The following is a 21,193-nucleotide window of genomic DNA, read 5'->3' as shown; positions in this document are numbered from 1 at the left end:
TTTTAATGACATAAGACTTAGGACTTGAGGACTATTAAAGCCTGGGATCCAGCCTAAGAAGTTCAGCTGAAAGCTGGGAGATAAACCAAGGATGAAGGGAGCCAACACAGACACACACACACACACACAGACAGACACACACACACAGACACACGCGCACATGCACACACACACACACACACACAATTTCAGAAGCAAAAGCAAACACTACTTTGGACTGGTCCCAACTAGTGCCCATCGTTTACTGTGGCTGGACTCTGGATACTTGATCAAAATCCACCCATGCTTACAGACTCCAGCCAATACAGCTGTGCCTGGAAGTACCTGTTCACCGGACAACACATCTTTGTCTTCTCTGTGCTCCTTTCTCTCCCACACTAGGTTTTCATTCTGCTGCACCCTAAGGAAAGGGAGCCAGAAGACAAAGAGGAATACAGGGAGATAAGTTTGGGCTTTTGTGTTCCTAAGCACTCAGGCTCTGACCGCTTGAAAGATTTTCAAGGGTAAATTTGACTGCAGGCCGTTTTTTTGTTTCATGTACTGACTTTACAACCGACCCCTGAAAAAGGCACCTCTGCCCACAGCCTCCTCTTCATGCGGAGACTTTCATCCTGATCAGAAAGTCGATTTCCAAGGCCACGCAGCAGGACCTAACCCAGAGCTGGGTCTGAAGCCAGGAACAATGCAGTGTGGGAAAATCAGAAGCCTCAGGCAGAGGTGACCCAGCCCAGCTCTGTGCCTGCAAGCAGGGCACAGGCATGAGGGGGCTGGCCCCATTTCTCCCAGCGTTTGTGGCAGGACCACCCCAGGTCTCCCATTCACCAATTACCATGACACCATTTAGAGGAGAATGCCTGGAGATGCGAAGAGGGAGGCACCCAGGGTCATAACTCTCCTCAGGAATACCTGGGCGCACAATTTATACTTAACTGCTGACACTTGAAAAGCCGAACATTTTGGTAAAATGAATCAAGCTGTAATGTTTCTTTTATGAGATCCCCTTGCAGGAAATGGGGAGGGGGGTGTGCTGGCACCTCGTGGAGCCCCAGCTTAGTTATCCATCATAGTAAAGGCAGCTGTCCTAGGCCGCTTCTCAGAGGTCACACGATCGAACCAACAGCTCTTAGAACTATATTATTGCTTACGGAACAGTAATTGAGGCACCAGATAAAAATTACCTGGTCTAATAGGCAGCGAACAATTTTCACTCAATAAAATTATAAGCCAAATCATTCATTTCATAACACTCTGGCTAATTTATTTGTTGACCTTTTAATATCCATAGCTCTTCAGTGGTATTAACTGCAACTCAGACAAAATCTCTTGTTCATTTCACTTTCATTGATTTTTTCCCCCCACCCATCCAGGCAATAACAGCTGCCTGAAAACAGCTTTTTTTTCTTCCCAGTGTAAAAGTCAATCATGTAAGTTAGGATGTCTTAGCAGCGTTGGCTGCGCGGTGTTTCCACATACAACCTGCTTCAACGCCCTGTGATTCCAGGCCTTGCCTGTGTTCCTAACAAAGGCAAAACTGCAGCCTCGGCAGCTGCGTGATGACAGACAAAGATCTACTGGAGTGGACCCAGAGAACCTGACATAAAATCCTGCAGAAGTGCTCCTCATTGTCGCCTCTCCTTCTAATGGATGGAGACCCCTTCACAACATTTCATTCCTTTGTCCTAGAAATTTCGGCAGTTTAGTTGTGGTTTGCTATGATTTGGTTTGAGACTTAATATTCCTTTTTTTTTTTTTTAAAGTATGAGCTATGAGGGTGAACTGGAAGGCTCCATCAGCTTGAGAGTTCTAGGTGCTCTGAAGACTTTAGGCTGCAGGGTTGGAAAATATAATCGGCATTTTGCACAACCTTCAAATAACCATTTGCTACCTACCTACACCTCCTTCAGTGCCTCCTTCTTGGCATTTTAGTTTACCCTAAGTAGCATTGTAATGACAATGCCTTCTCCAAAGAAACGTGTCTAGTTACATTGTGCTACATGTAAGGGATTCTCTCCTCAGAGAGCTGAATGATTTTAAATCAGCTGCGGTGAGGCATGCTCTATTTTGGGCAGTTCATCGTACCAGAAAACTGAAAAATTTGAGGAATTATTTTGGTTTGTTTTAGTCCTCCCCTCACTGCCCTCATTATATGATTTTTTAGAATGCAAAGTCTACCGTTATGGAATTTTCCATTTGGCTGAATAAACACGAGGGAGCTTGGGATCGAAAACTACCCTCCACAGAAATACCTCTTAGCACAACTAGTATTTATTGCATTCTACACCTAGCGCTGCAGGACACAAATTTCCCTGGACTGGTTGTGGGTTAGGACCACCATGCAGACTCTGAGAAGCAAGCCAGTGGGGGTCAGAGCCAAGGCCATGAGGTGACCCAAAGCTCCATTTCACACCTGAGGCATTTGGGGAAGCTCTAGATCAGGAGGGACTCCAGGCTGATTCCACTGTTCGATGCTTATCACCTCTAAGTCTGGAGTGATTTGGCAAGTGCACCTCATTATATTCGCGATCTTTGGGCTCTGTGTCTTAAATCCCTGGAAAGGCCAAGCAGATGGAGATGATTGCATGTCTGGGAGAAGTGTGAGGATTTCCTCTTCAGGAGTTACCCCAGGACACCTGGATTCTGAAGAGGTCACACAGTCTCTGGGGTGGCTTCTGTTTTCTTGTCAAAACCTCATTTGCCACTGGGGGCTGCATAATGCCCAGCAGCCTTCCTGATTAACCATCCCAGGGTATGTGGGAGGGAATGCTCAGATCTGAGTCTAAAATTTGAGATTAAGGTTGTGCTGTTAGTAAATGGGTGGATGAAGTCAGCCTGGACTTGCCAAAATCCAAAATTCAGGTTGAGGAGCTGTTGGCTCAGAACTTTGACAGCCCAACAATTTTTCACTGAGATGGGCCACTGCAATTGAGACTCAGAACCCTAAAGGAGCTGGCATTTGAGGTTAGTCCCTGAGGAAAGTCTCCCAGAAATTGGGAGGAGACTCAGGATTGATTAGCAATGGAAGGCAAGAAGAGGTATAGCCCCTGTTCTTGCTTCCTGTGAAGGTACAAAGACCAGTGTGTCTTTGGGGGTCATAGAGGGTTTGTCCAGACAAACTGATGTGTGGGGTGAGACCAACCTCATGTTGATGGTGACCTGTCACTGGAAAGTCTACAGATAATGTCTGTACCCAACAGGATTCATTGTATTAATCACAAAATTAAAATGTAAACACAATCCAACAGGAATGAGGACATGAATTCACTTTTTCTTAAAGTGGTATAAATAACTTACAGTAAACAAGACTTAACCTATGGGGATTTTGAGACTGCATTAAAATGTCCAGAGCAAACGAGAAAATCCAATTTAAGTGTTGTGCATGGCAAATAGATGATTTTGTCACTTTCTCAGATAAATTACGCATTCACTTATAGAGCTCACTCTCTTAAGAATAAGCTCTTCCATCAAGAATTTCTGCAGGCCCAGGCTTACTAACATGTGGCAGTGGAGGAGAAAGAGCTAACAATGTGGGAGCCTCATCACTGGGCATAGTCAGCTTGGAGGCTTGGGAGGAGCAGAGGGACGAAAACCCAGGATCAGTGCTCAGGGAAGAGCAAATTTTCCAGTGCTCAGACTTTGAGGCCTCTTCTCAGGGCCCCACTTCTAGTCCTGCATGGACTTCCCTTTCAGTTAGGCATCTGTCTTTGCTGTTTTTGTTCCAACACTCACCAACCAGGCTCTAGAGAAATATGGAAGAGTGGTAATGTCACTTAAAGGTAGAATTCCAATGTGTTTAACGAATGCTAAGTATTTGTCTTCCCCCACCCCCAAACAGGGACCATAGTCTCTACTTTAGAAGGGTGAGAAGATGCCGTAAATGGGCACAGGTGGTAATCAGTGAAAGCCCAGTATTTTGTGTTCAGACCAGAAAAGACAGGGGCTGGATAAAGAAAATGCAGCCCACTAATAGGGAAAGACAAGACTCCTCACTCCCACAGAATCCTATGCCTTAAGTCTGGCACTATGTAACTCTTAGCACAGGGGAGAATCATCCAAGGCTTGCTTGTGAATAGGGTTAAGCTCATCTTTTCTCTGCATTTGTAGCCCATCAGCATCTTAATTGTAAAGGCTATGAGGAGGCCAAAGTCAATCCCATAACAATGGCCCGGGGGTCTCTGACCACCCCACCCATGAGCACCCAGGGTTTCTGTGCCTGCTGTCTCTCATCAGACCCCAACTCAAGAACTCTTGGACAGGAAAATCTGGTTTTACTTGTGGGAGCAAACAAGGATGTATGGTTGCATTTAAGAAGTGGGCGTCTCCTGTTTCTTTAAGAGAGAAGTCCAAGTCAGGACAAGAAAAACCTGAGTCCAGGCTGTGAGCACAGTCATGTGTTCTGTAAGAATTGGGGCTTCTCATTGTATGATAGAATACTGGTGCTTGTTTTCATTCCCCAGTGGGATTCCTTGATTCCTTCCTTCCTTCCTTCCTTCCTTCCTTCCTTCCTTCCTTCCTTCCTTCCTTCCTTCCTTCCTTCCTTCCTTCCTTCCTTCCTTCCTTCCATTTGTTTGAGTATTTTTTTATCCAACGATTGGATTAATTATCTTGAAAAATCAGATCTCTATCCTCGTATTTTAAATTGCAAGTAGGGATATGTTTAAAACTATAAAAATGAGAGAAAATCTCTCCTGACAAATACCTGAAAAATTACATACTAATACTAGTGCTTTTGTCTTTTTATAGAAATATAAAGTTTCATATTAGAATGGGAGGATGCTTGTACTATACCTCCTCCTACCTTACAGCACCCAAAAATTAAGACTTTATTAGAGAAAAAAGATTATAAGAAACAGCAGCTCTTTCCCTTATGGGAATTTTTTCCCCCTTAACATCCCAGACTCAATCATTTCCTAATGTGAAATTACAGATTTTTCAAATTACCATATAAAACTGCAAAAAAATTACACTTGTGACCATGGAAGAGATCGCACACACTATCAATTTGATGGTAAAAGGCATACATCTTTTCTACGATCTGTCATTTTTATTATGCCTTTTACAAATTTAATCAATACATTTTAACATTCTATATACTTTAAGTGCAATATACAATAAATATTCAAGTTTCATCTTAAACATGCTTGAGCCTTTAAATTGTTCAAACTGCAGTGCCCTTTCAATCTACTTACATAATGTCATAAAATATACATTTCAAGGTAAATGAAGTCAGCGACTTCAATTTAGTCCCTCAAACTGGTAGTAAATGAGAGGTTAACACTATGGTGCCAAACCCATTATTGAGTAAATTTAGCGCCTTGGACAGCTCTGTAAAATCTTTATTGCTTTCCTGACCTGCTCGTCATGTTCTGTCTGTGTGTTCAGTGGCTCTCAGCTCTGATTGAAAGGCAATATATTAGATCCCCAACACAAACACGCTTGGGGGCTAGTTCACTGGGAGCATAATGACACAGAGGTGAGAGCAATTTTCTGGTCACCGAAATCCAAGCACCTTGCAGGTCTATTGCACTAACTCATAGAGGAGCCAGAATTTCCTTTCTCCATTCCATTTGCAGAGAAACAACAGAGAGAAGCTCAGAGGCCACTGAGCCAGGTATTGGCTGTCCCTTAAGCCCACAGAGCTAGTGGCACAGCACAGCACGGGACTTGTATTTTGTTTTAAGGGCATTGCTTTCCAGACAGGAAATCCAAGGTCCCTGTCCTTAAAAGGGGGGGGGGGGAGCCTGTGCTCACTTCCTGGATCTAGAGGGGTCCCATGTTAGGAAGCAAAAGGCTACCATGTTCGTCCTTACAATACTTTAAAGGTGGTGAGCATGCAGGGAGTCAAAATTAGGAGAGAAAGAAGGTGGGTCACATCTCTGAAAACCTTCACCACCACAAAAATATCTAACACGCTGATCAATGGAATTTTTTCGGGTATCCAGAACTCCCCCGCCTTCCTGGTTCTGTGAAACTCGTGTAAGTCAGAATCATCACTCCTAAGTCAATTGACGGGGATTCCGAGAGTGAGGTTCACATGGGCAGTCACTAACAGCACCTTAGCTGTCTTTGGACAAACAGGAGACTTTTGTTTGTTTTCTAAAATGAAAGAAATCCACCTTCCCTAGTGAGTCCAGCCACTAGCAGAAATATTTATTTGTAGAAGAGAGTGAACATGGGCCTGGAGAAGTCCAAGCTTAGTCAAGAAACTCTCATGTTCTTGTTTGGTTTTACCCTTTCCCGAGAGCCACGAAAGCCGTGAGGCCTTGGCACTGGAAGCACCAAGTGAGTATGATCCGCAGCGTGCACAGTATACCCAGTTATTAACAACTGGCCAGACCACACAGCAAACCCCCAAAGTTCTAATGTATCTTGTAGTTTGCATGTGAATAATAAAAGAAAGTATTTCCAGTCTATTGATTCAAAGCCCATTGATTACATAATGCTTTTTTACTCCTATGAAAAATAACTAAATGTTTTATAAATGGGGTCTAGCAGCTTAAGGTATGTGTAAATGTTTATTGTGAACTGAAAACCCCTCGATCTCATTTTTGAATTTAGGGCATTATATGTGTCATAAGTAGTTACCGCAGTATGACAACTATGTTATCTTATAGTATAGCGAATTTAAAATGGAAAAATGCTAATATGTATCTAAAAGCTTGTCATTTCCAGAGTTGTACAGGGATTTTTGAAGAGGCTATGGTGACAGCAAAATGAATGCAATTATATCCCTATTTTCTGATCAGCATCTACTGTATATGAAAATTGAACGGCAGTGCTCCTCAGGCAGAAATCTATTGTATAAAATATTTGAAGTTAAACTTCTTTTTGAAACTTTATCCACAGTAAAAAAAAAATACTGTAAACATATCTTATTGTAAATCACCTCTGATAGTCTTACTCCTGTCTGTTTGGTTTGTAGATTAGACTTTAGTTCTGTCTCAAGTGCAACTTTCTTTCCCACATTCCAGCAAAGCAGATCTGCAGATAAATTATGGCTGAATAAAGAGGGAATGATTTCTTTTGGCATGAATGATAATTACACACACACACACACACACACACACATACACACACACACAACACACACAGGTTTTCGTTGCCCTATATTGTTCAAAACAAGGGTGCAAGCTAGACACGGAAGTGTACCCAAGTGAAAAGAGAGGCATAACTGTTTTAACTGCCATGAACAGCTGGCAGCATGTGGATCTCTGGTGAGAATGAAGGAGGAAATAGAGAAACCAGCAAACAATGCTCAAATAGCAACAAGCTGCTAGGACAGAATCGACGGTGCCAGTCATGAAGTGTGGCTTCTGGAGGCAAGAGGATCCTTTTGTCAGAACTGACACTGTCTCTGAGTGTGGGTTTACTACAACACACACACACACACACACACACACATTGTGTGGCTCTGCCATACAGGGGCATAGGAAAAAAAAAAGTTAAACACTACATGGTTCTCATAGTGGGAGATTGATGGGTGATCCCAGGGAAATGACCTGTCTCATAAGGTCATGGTTCCTGGAATAAGCAGTTAAGTATGCAAAATAAACACATCTTAGATATTCATAACACGCTCGGGCTGACATCGATTGTAGTAATCTGGTAAATGACCTCGCAGTTGTATTCAGCAATAAACATACGAGTACTTTATCGTGCCTGTGGCAGTGACTGAGAACGTGCTTTATCTTACAGCACCAATGGTGCTCACCTTCTGACTCTATTAAGCGTGTGTGTGTGTGTGTGTGTGTGTGTGTGTGTGTGTGTGTGTGTGTGTGTGTGTATCAGTGGGTGATTTAATGCCATCGTGGGGTTGGCCTCCTTTGACCAAGCTCCTTGTCCAAGTCCTGCCCTTGACTGGGGGGGGGGGCAATAGAGGTACCATGAAGGAACCAGCCTTCACCCGCAGTCCTATGTCTGCTCTCTTCTAGGAAGTGATCCTGAAGAGGGCAGCAGACTTGGTGGAGGCACTCTACGGGATGCCCCACAACAACCAGGTGAGCCTGCTGCATGCCCCTTGCCACCCAATGGATGCTGGTGAAAACCATTTAGAGTCTTGACAACAGGCTGGGCATCCTTAGGAGAGAAGTTGGTGTCCCGCTGAACAGCTACAGGCACTGTCACATTCCATCTTCTTGTCAGTCCCAGGTCTGATGGGTGATTGTTTGACTAAGAGAGCTGCAATCTGCCTCTGTGGGGTGCAGGTTGTCTCCTATAGCCCTGTTGCCTGTGTAGGAGGCCCCTGAGTCCCTCCAATGGGCAGAGAGTTGACCCTAGGTGCTGTCCCTGCTCTGGCATGCATGTGGTTCGGAGGAGCATAAAAAGTGAGCAGGCTCTCAGCAAGACAGATTCCGGCTCTGTAGGGCAGGCCCTAAAGTGGGATCCCAGGCATGAGGAAGAGGCGTCAGCAAGCAGATATCTGACCAGGGTGCTTCCCTCCTTTGCAGGAGATTATTTTGAAGCGAGCGGCCGACATCGCCGAGGCGCTGTACAGTGTCCCCCGCAACCACAGCCAGCTGCCAGCGCTAACCAACACGTCGGTGCACGCAGGCATGATGGGCGTCAACTCCTTCAGTGGGCAGCTGGCTGTTAATGTCTCCGAGGCATCACAGGCCACCAACCAGGGTCAGGAGCCTTCTCCATACATCCCCACCCCAATCCCAATTCCTGGGTGCATAAGAGTCAAGAAATTCTTTTCTGGGGCCAGAGCAACAGTTCAGTGGCGAGAGTACTTAACTTGCACACAGCTGACCCAGGTTCAATTCCAGCATCTCATGGGGTCTCATGGGGTCCCCCAAGAACTGCAGAAATGATCCCCAGCAGGAGTAAGCTCTGAGCATGGGTGGGTATGGTTCCCCAAAACAACAACAAAATATTCTTTCTAAAGGGGGATAGTACCCACTGCTACTGGGAAATTTGAGTCTGGGGTCTGGGTGCACCCCCACACCCCACTCCTCATTTCCTTTCCCACCATTAACCATGAGTGACAGACTGCAGAGAGGGCTGGAATTAAAGTTTTGAGACACTAAAGCTTGCCCTCCTGGCTCCAGAAATAAGAACCTGTTAACTCTAGAGCATACTGCTTGGATTGGGGATTTATTTGTGCTCCCAAAATGATAATTTATAGGTTGTGCATCGTCACTTCCTAGGGCCCTGCTAAGTATTTATGATCTCCTAGAAATATGTCTTGCTCGAGTCCCATTTTAATCACAGCTCAGGTGCCACGGCACCCCAACACACATGAATCACCCAGCCGCTTCTCTAGCCATGCCTTTCCAGATTCTTTTAGGATCACTGCTCACCTGGTTTAAAACACCCTCCAGGTTTCACCCGCAATTCCAGCAGCGTGTCTCCCCATGGTTATGTGCCCAGCACCACGCCCCAGCAGACCAACTATAGCTCTGTGACCACGAGCATGAACGGGTACGGCACAGCAGCCATGTCCAACCTGGGCGGCTCCCCCACCTTCCTCAACGGCTCCGCAGCCAACTCGCCCTATGCCAGTAAGTGAACTTTGTGAGCCCTGTATTCTGTATATGCATGAAAGGCTGCCAGGGACCCACACAAACACCTTGCCAAGGACAACTAGAGCAGCAAAGGCAGCATTGGCCCAGTCTCCAGGGAAGAGGGTTTTCTCAGCTTCAACCAGTTTAGCTCTGTGCTAAGTTTCAGTCCCCTTGCCATGTGCAATGGGCAATGGGAAGGGGCCTCTTCATGCCACAGGCAGGAGCTTTTCCTCCTGCCTAACCTCAAGAGATAATGTCAGTCAATCTAGGGGCAATCGTGAGGACAGAAGCTTCCTGCCTTCCCCACTGCAAACAACTCAAGACTCCTTAGTGCTTTGAATTTTTATCCTCTCTGGACGATGGGATGTGCAGAAAAGTGACTCAAACTACAACCTACCCCAACTCTGACAAGATCAAAAGATTCGCAAATGTACCATAAATAATCTTAGGAGCTTCAGCCAGTTTTGAAAGAAGTTCAATGGGCTAACCTTTGGTTTGCATCTGAAGAAACTCAGGAACCTCTTGGTCGCATTTTCTCCTTGTCCCCCATCCCACCCCCACAGTGTCTGTTTTGTGAAGGTGACCTAATTTCTTTTGGACCTTCTGAAGGACTCTTCCATGGGGCAAAATGTTGCCAACCTTTTAGACATTTGGAGAAAGGCAGAGCTGTGTTGTTCAAAGAACAATTATGGTTTGTTTGGCGAATCACCGTGTTTAGTGACCTGTTAAGTATTTGCTATTTCTCTAGTAGTGGAAATGGAGAGGAGGAAAGGACCTTCTTGGCCTGATGAAATTCGATACTCAGTGCATGCAAATTTTGTTGTGCTTCTACTTTGTTAGGAATTAAGAGTAGGTGAGAGGGTGAGAGAGAGAGAGAGAAAGAGAGAGAGAAAAATAGATAGATAGATAGAGAGACAGAGATAGAGACAGAGACAGAGAGAGACAGAGAGAATGCCTTTAGGGTATGGAAACAGTCTTGGATTTTGATTCATGGAGAGGTCATTTCCATAGATCTATAATTTCATTGTTTTCCCATCTCTTTAATCTGAAAATGTTTCAATCATGACCTGAAAATTAAAAGGTGGCATTCTTAATTAAATCAATAAACTAATTGCTATTTGGTAGCAACTCAATTTCGGGTCTTGGATTGCTCTGTCTTTCCAAGCCTGCGCAGACACCCAGCGCCTTCAGATGGCGATTGCAACTGTCAGATTGCTATACCTCGAACATTTAATTTCCATTAATTGATTTCCTCAATGCTCACAAATATAGTATTAAATTCTCAAATAGGCTCTCAGATGGGACGGTTTTATCTGCCTAAATGCAAATAAAACAATAAACACAAAGCCCAGCTGATTTGAATTTTTGCCTCCATAATATTTAATTATTCATAAACCACTCATGTTGAAAAATTCCAAACAGAATAAAAAATAAGACATTCCAGTGGAGAGCACACTTTCTGGTGTGGTGGCTGCTAACTAATAACCGTCTAACAAATGGGCCCGCCTGACGGTATTTCAGCCCCTCCTCTGGAATTCACCCCTCCACACTCCCCACCTCTAAATACACATAATGATCGCATTTGCCAAGGAGATTAATTGCCTTCCTCAGTGAACCAGCAGGATTTCAAGTCTACAGGAATATTTAAAAATCAAACCTCCAGTGCAGGAGTTTTGCAATTTAAATGGGTGCTATTATTGAGTGTATTTTTACATTTACAAATCCTAAGAGATGTATAAAAATGCTGGTCTCATTCAAAGAAAAAGTGCAGTTTAGAATGGATGAAAACATGAAAATACTCTCCATCTGCTGAGTATGGGTTGGGTAAAGTGCAAAGGCCCTGGGGTCTTTGTGTTGTATTTACCAGGCCTGTGGATGATGGGGAGAACTCTAGGTGGGGTAGGTTTCAAGGTAGGTTTCAAGGTAGGCTTGAAACCCAGAAAGTACTCAAGGGAGTATTTCTGTTTCAGTTCAGGTGCAGTGGAGCTGAGAGGTCCCCACATTTGTGCTTTGACCATGACACAGAATGAGGAAGAAGGGGAACTTCTTTATTTAATGTTTTTGGGCCACACCCAGCAGCGCTAAGAAGTTACTCCTGGCTCTGCGCTCAGAAATCACTCCTGGCAGGTTAGGGGGACCATATGGGATGCTGGGAATCAAACCCAGGTCCATCCTGGGTTGGCTGCTTGCAAGTCAAACACCTTACACTGTGCTATCTATCGTGCTGACTAAGAAAGGAAACGTCTTGTGAAAAATAAAGTCATTAAAAAAAATTCTACAACATTAAAAAATGTGAAAAATAATAGGAAAAAGTTCTGAGGACTTGAAGAGGTGCTAGCCAAGAAAATTGTCAACAAATAGCACAACAGGAGGCCAGGCTGAACTCCCCCTCCTCAGCAAGGGGTCCCTTCCCAGAGTTGCTACCATTCTCCCATCCTTGGTTTTCTGGTTCTCTTGAGGGGACATCTGTTGATTCTTCTTGTCTTAGCTAACACCTTCATTTTGGCTCTACCTTGGAATGTTTGGTTGCTCTTCCTCCACAGAGCTAGCTCACCTAGGGAACTATTTGGTACTATGTCACCCCCTCCCTTAGAGGAACATATTTCTTTACTGTTCCACACAACCCAGTGTGGACATAGGACAAAATATTGGGTGCCTAGAGAAATGCTGATCTCTGTGTCCTTTGCGCTTGCCAGTTGTGCCATCCAGCCCCACCATGGCCTCCTCCACAAGCCTCCCCTCCAACTGTAGCAGCTCCTCTGGCATCTTCTCCTTTTCACCAGCCAACATGGTGTCAGCTGTGAAACAGAAGAGTGCTTTTGCTCCTGTCGTCAGACCCCAGACCTCCCCGCCTCCCACCTGTACCAGCACCAATGGGAACAGCCTGCAAGGTAAGCAGCAGAGCCTGAACTGGCCAGAGCTGGTCTACTTCCATGCATAAACTGTTCAAGGATTGGTTCCAGGGCACTCATGACTTTATATAGTCTTTCTTCCTCTCATTCTTATCATACCAAAAGAAGTGGGAGGAATAAAGGAAGAGGATAGAAGAGGGGGGAAGGGGTAAGTGGGGTGGGAGAATGAACAGTGTGGGACTCAAAGAAAGGAAAGAAAAAGATGGATTCTAGAGTTGGGCTCTAGGGCACAGATGGGTGCTAGAGTATAATTGGAAAGAAGGAAAACAAAAAGACCCTCTAGAACAGTGATCCTCAAACTATGGCCCACAGGCCACATATTGTATTTGTATCTGTTTTGTTTCTTCATTGCAAAATAAGATATATGCAGTGTGCATAAGAATTCATTCATAAGTTTTGTTTTTACTATAGTCAGACCCTCCAATGGTCTGAGGGACAGTGAACTGGCCCCCTGTTTAAAAAGTTTGAGGACGCCTGCCTAGAACCATCTATTTTTCCTTATTCTATAGAACCTTTTGAGTTGTTTCATTTCCACTAGAACCCATTTTAATCTGGTCTAGAATCTATCTAGTTTGGTCCTTTCCTTTAAAACGCGTATAACATAGTTTTTCCTAACCCATCTAGTTTTAACATTTCCTATAGAACCCATCTAAGTTCATTCTAGAATCTATTTTTTCTTTTTCTCTAGAGCCCATCTAAGTTCACTGTAGAAACTATCTAGTTTTCCCTTTCTTCTAGGATTCATCTAAACTTACTCTAGAATGATATCATTTTGTCCTTTCCTCAAGAACTCATCTAAGTCTACTCTAAAAACTTTGAGTCCACTCTAGAACTTGTCTAGTTTTATCCTTTTCTCTCTAGAACCTGTTTAAGTTCACTCTTGAATCTTTCAAATTTTTTCTTTCCTCTAACACTCATCTAAGTTCACTCTAGAACCATATCTTCAAGAACCCTTCTAAGCCCACTCTAGTTCCTATCTAGTTTTCTCCTAGCATCCATCTAAGTCAGGGGTCTCAAACTCAATTTACCTGGGGGCCGCAGGAGACAAAGTCGGGGTGATCCTTGAGTGCAAAATCAGTAGTAAGCCTTGAACATTGGGGGGTGTGATCCAAACAACTAAAACAAAACAAAACAAAAAAAGATTCCTCTAGAGCAGGGCCACAAAATGTTGTACGGAGGGCTGCAAACGGCCCGCGGGCCACGAGTTTGAGACCCCTGATCTAAGTTTACTCTAGAACCTGTATAGGTTTTCCCTTTCCTCTAGAACCCATATAAGTCTACTCTAGAACCTTTCAAGTCCATTCTAGAATCAGCCTAGCTTAATTCATTCCTCTAGGACCCATCTAAGTTTACTCTAAAACCTAGCTAGTTTTTTTTTCTCTAGCACCCATCTAAGTCCACTCTATAACCCATCTAGTTTTTGCTTTCTTCTAAAATCTATATAAGTGCTCTAGAACCATCTAACTTTGTCCTTTCATCAAGAACCTTTCTAAGTCTACTCTAGAACCCACTTACCTTCATCTTTTTATCTAGAACTCATGCAGGTCCTTTCTAGTAGCTTTTGGTCTTTCCCCCAAGACTTTCCTATATCTATTCTAAAACCTGTATAGCTTTTCCTCTCTTCTAAAATTTAAGTCCACTCTAGAACCATCTCATTTTGTCCTTGCTAACCCACTTGAGCTCCCATTTATTTTGATTTTCTCCAGGTGCCCAAACATTCTTTTCTTTTTTTTTTATTTAAACACCTTGATTACATACATGATTGTGTTTGGGTTTCAGTCATGTAAAGAACACCACCCATCACCAGTGCAACATTCCCATCACCAATGTCCCAAGTCTCCCTCCTCCCCACCCGACCCCCGCCTGTACTCTAAACAGGCTCTCCATTTCCCTCATACATTCTCATTATTAGGACAGTTCAAAATGTAGTTATTTCTCTAACTAAACTCATCACTCTTTGTGGTGAGCTTCCTGTGGTGAGCTGGAACTTCCAGCTCTTTTCTCTTTTGTGTCTGAAAATTATTATTGCAAGAATGTCTTTCATTTTTCTTAAAACCCATAGATGAGTGAGACCATTCTGCGTTTTTCTCTCTCTCTCTGACTTACTTCACTCAGCATAATAGATTCCGTGTACATCCATGTATAGGAAAATTTCATGACTTCATCTCTCCTGACAGCTGCATAATATTCCATTGTGTATATGTACCACAGTTTCTTTAGCCATTCATCTGTTGAAGGCCATCTTGGTTGTTTCCAGAGTCTTGCTATGGTAAATAGTGCTGCAATGAATATAGGTGTAAGGAAGGGGTTTTTGTACTGTATTTTTGTGTTCCTAGGGTATATTCCTAGGAGTGGTATAGCTGGATCGTATGGGAGCTCAATTTCCAGTTTTTGGAGGAATCTCCATATCGCTTTCCATAAAGGTTGAACTAGACGGCATTCCCACCAGCAGTGGATAAGAGTTCCTTTCTCTCCACATCCCCGCCAACACTGTTTATTCTCATTCTTTGTGATGTGTGCCATTCTCTGGGGTGTGAGGTGATATCTCATCATTGTTTTGATATGCATCTTCCTGATGATTAGATGATGCCCAAACATTCTTATCTGTCAAGATCTTCCCATAAAATTGATGCACAAGAAAGTAGATGTGCTCAAAAATTATAATAGAACCAAGTGAACTATATTTCTTTTATTAAAGTACCTTGACTTAAAAAGTTATACTGAGTTTTATTAATGATCCTGGTTTTCTTCCACCCTACCCATTCATATTTCTTTTAGTCACCAGGTAAAGTTATTCGTGGTTGTAGTGTAGGCATATGGTATTTGAACACCAATCTTTTCATAATAGTATACTTCACTCCACCATTTTAGCACTTGTGTATCTCACAATCTGGAGATTTGCTGAACATGTCACACACAGACTCAAAGACCTTCAATACTCTTTGAAGGGAGATAGAAATAACTTTCCTCCCTCTCATGCTCTCTGCTCATGCACTCCCCCAGAACCCATTACTGAAAACTCAGACCAATTTACATCCCATAACAGACTCTTTCATGTATATATTTCTGGGAAGTTTGGGCATGGAGGCATCCTCTTTGCAGCTTCAGACCACGTGGAAGAAAACCCAAGAAGGCAGTGACAGTGCAGTGGGCCTCATGCATGGAGTTTCATCCCAACCAGGCTCTGTAGTGAGAAAGAAAAAGCACTCATAGTTAAAGGGTCTCAGAACCTTAGCTATCTTCATAAGTATACAGACTTGTTCTCTGCCAATACCTCCCTTGACCTGGCTGGTTGGCTGATAAGCCCCTGATAATGGTGGTCCCAGCCATACCACACACACACATTTTCCAGTTCTTTCCTCCCCAGGACTCCTGCAGGTGCAGTGGCCCCTCTCTATCAAATGTGGGTTCCGTGCTAAGCATCTGCCCATGCCTCAAGCCACATCTGAGCTGGACAGTGAAGTGAGGCTGGCTTTGTGATGTCTTGGCACCAGTGTGTTGGGTCGTCATGGAAATCTTTTGAGAACTAGCAAGTCCCTCTGGGCAGGTCTGTGTGCCAGCAGCCTTTCTGGAACATTCCGGCACACTTGCCTCTTACCCACATAAGCAATCTTATGGGTTGCAGCACAGATACAAGAAAAACAGTTCTAGCCTCCAACCCTGGCATTGCATAGTGGACGCTCTCCTCTTTTGTGCTCCTCAGTCTAAGCTATGCATCTGGGTTTAGGAAGTCTTGGCTATGGCTTGGGGAACTGAGGCAGCAGCACACACGTGTGTACAATTTCTGGCCACCTGAATGTGAGGCCCAGCATGGATTTGGCCACCAGTAGGAATCTCCAGGCCCTTGCAGTCTTCCCAGTGCAGTCAGGTGGGGCTTCAATCCAGCCTTATGGGACTACACTTCCAACTGGTCCCCGATTTTTGTGGGCTTAAGTTGGTCTCCTTTTGGCAAGAGATACTTCCTGTTTCTAAGAAAAATGGCTTAGGACGGCTTAAGGAAAAGACTCCAGGAGCTTTTGGACTGCAAAAAATGGCTCTTGCAAAACAACATTCACATGATTTACGTGTAAATGAATCAGAAACATGTGGATTAAATTTCCTTGTGAATACAGATGGGTTTAAAAATTAACGGAAAAAGTGTTTGGCGAAATGCTTTTCAAAAGTGGAATCAAAGATGTCAGGGGTGAAGGACGGAGGTCTGAAGAGAGGTGGGAGTGAGGGGTAATCTCATCTAGCTCACCCTGTGCTTAGAGTAGGTTTAGGGGAGTTGAGGCTCATTTAAGAAACCAAACCCCAAAAGCCCATAAAACACCTTAGTGCAGATCTGAGAGCTGGGAGGCGTGTATGTCCTACCTCAGTCCTCATTGCTGGAGATGTGGTGAGACACAAAACCCAGCAGAGTGTCCTACCCAACCACCCTCAGTCCCAAGTGTCCACTTGGCAAGTGTACCTTGTATAGAGGGGTCCATCCACAGCAGATGAAAGAGCCCAGAGACACTAACGTCTAGTAATACCACTGATTTTCTCGGGGTCTGAGATGCACCCGTGGAGGTCCTGTTAACTCCCTCACCCCAGCAACCACACAAAGGCCACCATAGCCCAGTTCTTCCCTGACGAGACAGCTTAGAGAAGGGTCACTGGCTTCAAGCAGAAACACTTTGAATCACCCCAAATAACCTTCCTCCTCTGCCTATTCCTCTCCCTCAGCCTCTTTCTTGAGTTTTTTTTTTTTCCCCAGAGACAGCCCCTTTCTGGAAAGACCACTGCAGAATCCTAGAGTGAGGAGGTAGCATGGAAGGCAGCCCACAGTGGGGTAAAGTCTGCATCCCTCATCCCAAAGCCCCAAAACAAGCCCCAGTTTCTGGGAAGATGCTGTCCTCTTGCTGACACATGCCCAGTCATGTTTGCTGTAGCAGTTGCTGGCAATCAGGGATGTGCTTTTTATTTGCTAGTTTGGAAATGATGGGGAGGAGAAATAGAGAGTGACAAATTGAAAATTCTCACTCTTTTGCAAGGCTTTGGGTTGTAACTTTCCCTGCGGTATTCAAACTATGTGCCTTTCAGTTATGTCTCACAATTGAAATCAGATTTGAAGGCATGTTTGGGTTCTTCTGTTCTATTGCACACACACACACACACACACACACACACACACACACGGGCTGATGGGTACAGCTTTAGTAAGGGGATGTATTATTGCCCTTTACTAAAAGCTGATTTCTGAAAGAGCAGGGGAACACCTCTGCATCTGTTTTGCGCTCAGTGATGGGCTTGGATGCGGGATCACTGATTTCTCTCTTTTCTGTCCACAGCTATTTCTGGCATGATTGTTCCTCCCATGTGAAAGAATTGCCTTGAAGAAAATTTTATTAATGAAGAGGTTGGATTCTGCCACAGAGAGTAATCTGATACAAGTCCCCGAGTGGAACTTTTAACTCAGGCCTTTTTAAAGAGGAATCACAGTAACTGCAGATTTTTAAAACAAACAATATCACCGACCTTGCAAATCCTGAAATCGGAAGGGGTCTCCCAGTGCAGAACGTTGGTGAAAGTTGGACCTCCCAAGTTTGGAGGGGGGAAGGGATATATTTATTCTGTGTTGATAAAAGCAAATCTACTTTCTTTTTTTTTTTTAAGCTTAACTCCACAACCATTTGTCTTTTATAAACCGTAAAGCTGTATACAAGGGACACTATAAATAAGACTCCGTGTTTTAATTTATGATGTTTTTAAAGCTGTGTAAAGGGAGAATGAAGTGGTGATATTTACAAAAAAGTTAAAAAGGAAAAAAGAAAAAAAGGCAAAAAAAAAAAAAACTTGTATGGGACAGAATAGGAATGCCAGTTAGATTTTTCTAGAAAACTAAGGGTCGGCTTTTGCGCCTTAAAGCATTTCAAATGGTAGTTAGCTCAGACCGTGTATTTCTAACATCTAATGTTACATGCCACCCCTTAGCAGTGCAAGTTTCTCTCTTGTATCCCTGTCTTAAATGGTGATGTAAGTCAGTGCAGCCTGGCAAGTTCAAATAACAAAAGTGATCCCCTTTTCCCCCTCACTCAAAACTCCAGTGCCTCCGATCCATGGTTGCAACTGCGGACCTAATCCTGAGATCACTCATGCCAACTTCTTCCGAAACCTCTCTAGCCTGGTAAATACATCCTGGCCCAGAGAGAGTCTCCTCTGACAAGGCAGGGGCTGGGTGCAGAACTCCCCAGAATGCCCTTTAGTGATCAGGCCAAACCCCACCCACATGCCATCATTCCCAAGTTCAAAGTTTACTCACCCTCAATGCAGCCCTCACACCACCCTGCCTGAAGCTGACAAGGCAAGAAGCCTTCTCAGTTTCCCCCTGGGAGAGGGCGCCTGTCCTGCTTGACCTTTCCCCTCCTAAGGAAGAGATTAAAAGGACAGGTTAAGTGCTTTGGAATTGAGTGTAAAAGGAAACAGGGAGAAAGGCGAAGAAGGTTGAGACCTCCAAAATAAACTTTTCTGTTTTATGGGAATTTTTGCCCTCATTTTCTGGGAAGTGTTCTTAAAAAGAAGAATAGCAAAGATGCAGCAAAGCTCTGAGGATGCATTTGCCTGATATTTTTTCTTTGCTGTTGTGTTTTTGTATGTAGTTATAAATACTGTAGATTTTTTTGTGATTTTTTTTTGCCAAAGTTGTTGTTCTATTTATACATTTTATGTCTTAAAACGGTTTTTCGATATCACAAAAAAGATTTTACTGCATTTTTTGCGAAGGATAAAAGAGCTCACTACCTTTAGCTTGCACATACTTGCAAAGTTAAATAAAAAGGCTTTTTGTTTTAAAGAGGATTTTGTAAAATATCCATATAAATAATGTATTTATCTTTGGAATTTGTACATTGCTTCCTCCTTCTTCCTTTTCCTCCACCCCAGTTTATTTTATTGTGTATGACTGCTATGTGAAAGTACGGATTTGTTTGTCCACCTACAGTTGTATTAGCTGTTTCAATGTGATTTTTAAACATTTCATTTAGAGTTATTTTAAGTATTGTTTTAAACCATGCTTCAATTTTTTTAATTTCCACCCAAAAGCCATCGTCTATTTTTGTATTATTTGTAAGTTAAGGAGTTTTTTCCAATATATGGCAAAAAAAAAAAATAGTAGCATATTATTCTTGTAGCATTTAGTTCTGTAGATTAAAAAAATGTATCCTTTGCTTTGAAAGCTTACAAAAAAAAAAACCCTTATGCTGTTTTACTCTAATAATATGCATGGAATCTCTCCCTTTGGAGTGACGCATTTTGTGCATTAAATTTCGGGGGAGAAACTTCATAGAAATCAGTGAACATACTTTCTTTCTTAAGTCTGCTTGTATATTTCCTCTGTCTTTCACATAAATATAAACCAGCAGATTGGATGCCTTAACAATGCAAATCATATTCATTTCACTTGTACATGTAACTGTGCACCAGAACTGTCAGTCATCACTAACATTCTAAGAAAAAAAGAAAAGAAAAAAAAAAAAACAAAGAAATCGAAAAGCACAAAAGAACTGTTTTGTTACCTTAAGACAATGTTAACTTTTTCTAGTAGAGCAAGGAATTTACAATGCTGCACTGTGCATGCCCCCATATGGATTTTGCAATGGTTTTCACTAGACTGTCAAGAGTGCGGATTTTTATGGGTTGGGGCGGGAGGGGGAGGGCTGTAGGGAGGGAAAGGCAGGGAGGAAAGAGGATTTTTCATGGTGAGAAATAATACTGATGATTAATAATAATACAATAAAAACTGGAACATGTAAGCAAGGTGGACGCATTGCTTCTCGGTACTCAGAAAGATTGTCTGAATCGGTGCGGAGACACTGGCCTGAAGATGTGTATCATTATAATTTAAAGCCATATTTTGTCGTGAGCCCCTTAACAGTTGTTGGTGAAGGAATGGTCAGCCAGGAGGGGTCCGGCTCAGACCAGGACAGCAAAAGACACTCAACTGTCAGCCATGTGTAGTGGTTCGAACTTTTCTCGGAAGCCCAAAGAGCCTTTAAAATGTGTATGATTTCTGTTTTGTTGCTTCTATTTATATTAATTAGATTAAAAAAGACACTCTGACCAGCCTCTTCTACACAAAATCCTGACATATCAAAAGATGTTCCCCTAAATGCAGAATATGGCTTTAAGAAAAATAGAGAAAGAGAAAACTAAATTGAGATGTTAGGTTTGGGGGAAAATACAGCTTCTGGATGACTGGATTTCGCAGCAAACCCTGGCCTCACGGTTGTACTAGGATGCAGCTTGAAGTCATCTCTAAATCTACTAACCTTTCACCTTCTTATCAAACGTTTTTGAATAGACACACACTGTACAGTTCAATTGTTAGAGAACCTAACTACTGTAGAGATTGTTATAATTTTTTTTTTGCAAAAATTCAAGCTGTAAAAACTTTTCAACTTTCACAATATTTAATTAAAGTTACTTCCTGTCTGTGATGGCAGCTCCTCGTGGTGTAGTGGTGTATTCATTTCTCTGTTTCAGATGAACCAGGGTCCCATCGAATGCAAAAGGCTCTGTGCTTGCATGCTTCAGCCCAGAGAGAAGGGGTGAGGGAGGCCCTGAGACACCTTTTCTGACCACACTAGCCCCCACACCCCATTCATTCATCTGGGATGCAAATAGGGCAGGCACAGCGCACTGCTGCCCTCTGCCGGCAGTAGTGGGAGGTGCACATTCCCCAGTTGCCCAGCAAAGCTGAGTCCCAGCCTCTTCACCAGCCCAGCCCAGCCCAGCCCAGCCCAGATCTTCCCCCTGCAG

General features: G+C 43.3%; 1 protein-coding gene across 3 annotated transcripts in view; it reads left to right on the top strand.

Moving 5' to 3' along the window:
- The window catches only part of EBF1 (EBF transcription factor 1), a 368,807-nt gene extending 347,931 nt beyond the window's left edge, over positions 1 to 20,876 (top strand). For all 3 annotated transcript variants that reach the window (XM_049775713.1, XM_049775712.1, XM_049775711.1), the window contains exons 12-16: positions 7,929 to 7,994; positions 8,445 to 8,622; positions 9,321 to 9,500; positions 12,200 to 12,394; positions 17,728 to 20,876. In XM_049775713.1, the coding sequence (XP_049631670.1) occupies positions 7,929 to 7,994; positions 8,445 to 8,622; positions 9,321 to 9,500; positions 12,200 to 12,394; positions 17,728 to 17,759 (651 nt within the window). In that variant the 3' untranslated portion in view covers positions 17,760 to 20,876. The remainder of the gene's footprint in view (positions 1 to 7,928; positions 7,995 to 8,444; positions 8,623 to 9,320; positions 9,501 to 12,199; positions 12,395 to 17,727) is intronic.
- The last annotated feature ends 317 nt before the right edge of the window (positions 20,877 to 21,193 follow it).

Source organism: Suncus etruscus, chromosome 6 (assembly GCF_024139225.1).
Source record: "Suncus etruscus isolate mSunEtr1 chromosome 6, mSunEtr1.pri.cur, whole genome shotgun sequence".
NCBI classification, from domain to species: Eukaryota; Metazoa; Chordata; class Mammalia; order Eulipotyphla; family Soricidae; genus Suncus; species Suncus etruscus.
This window is presented reverse-complemented; position numbering and strand designations above follow the sequence as displayed.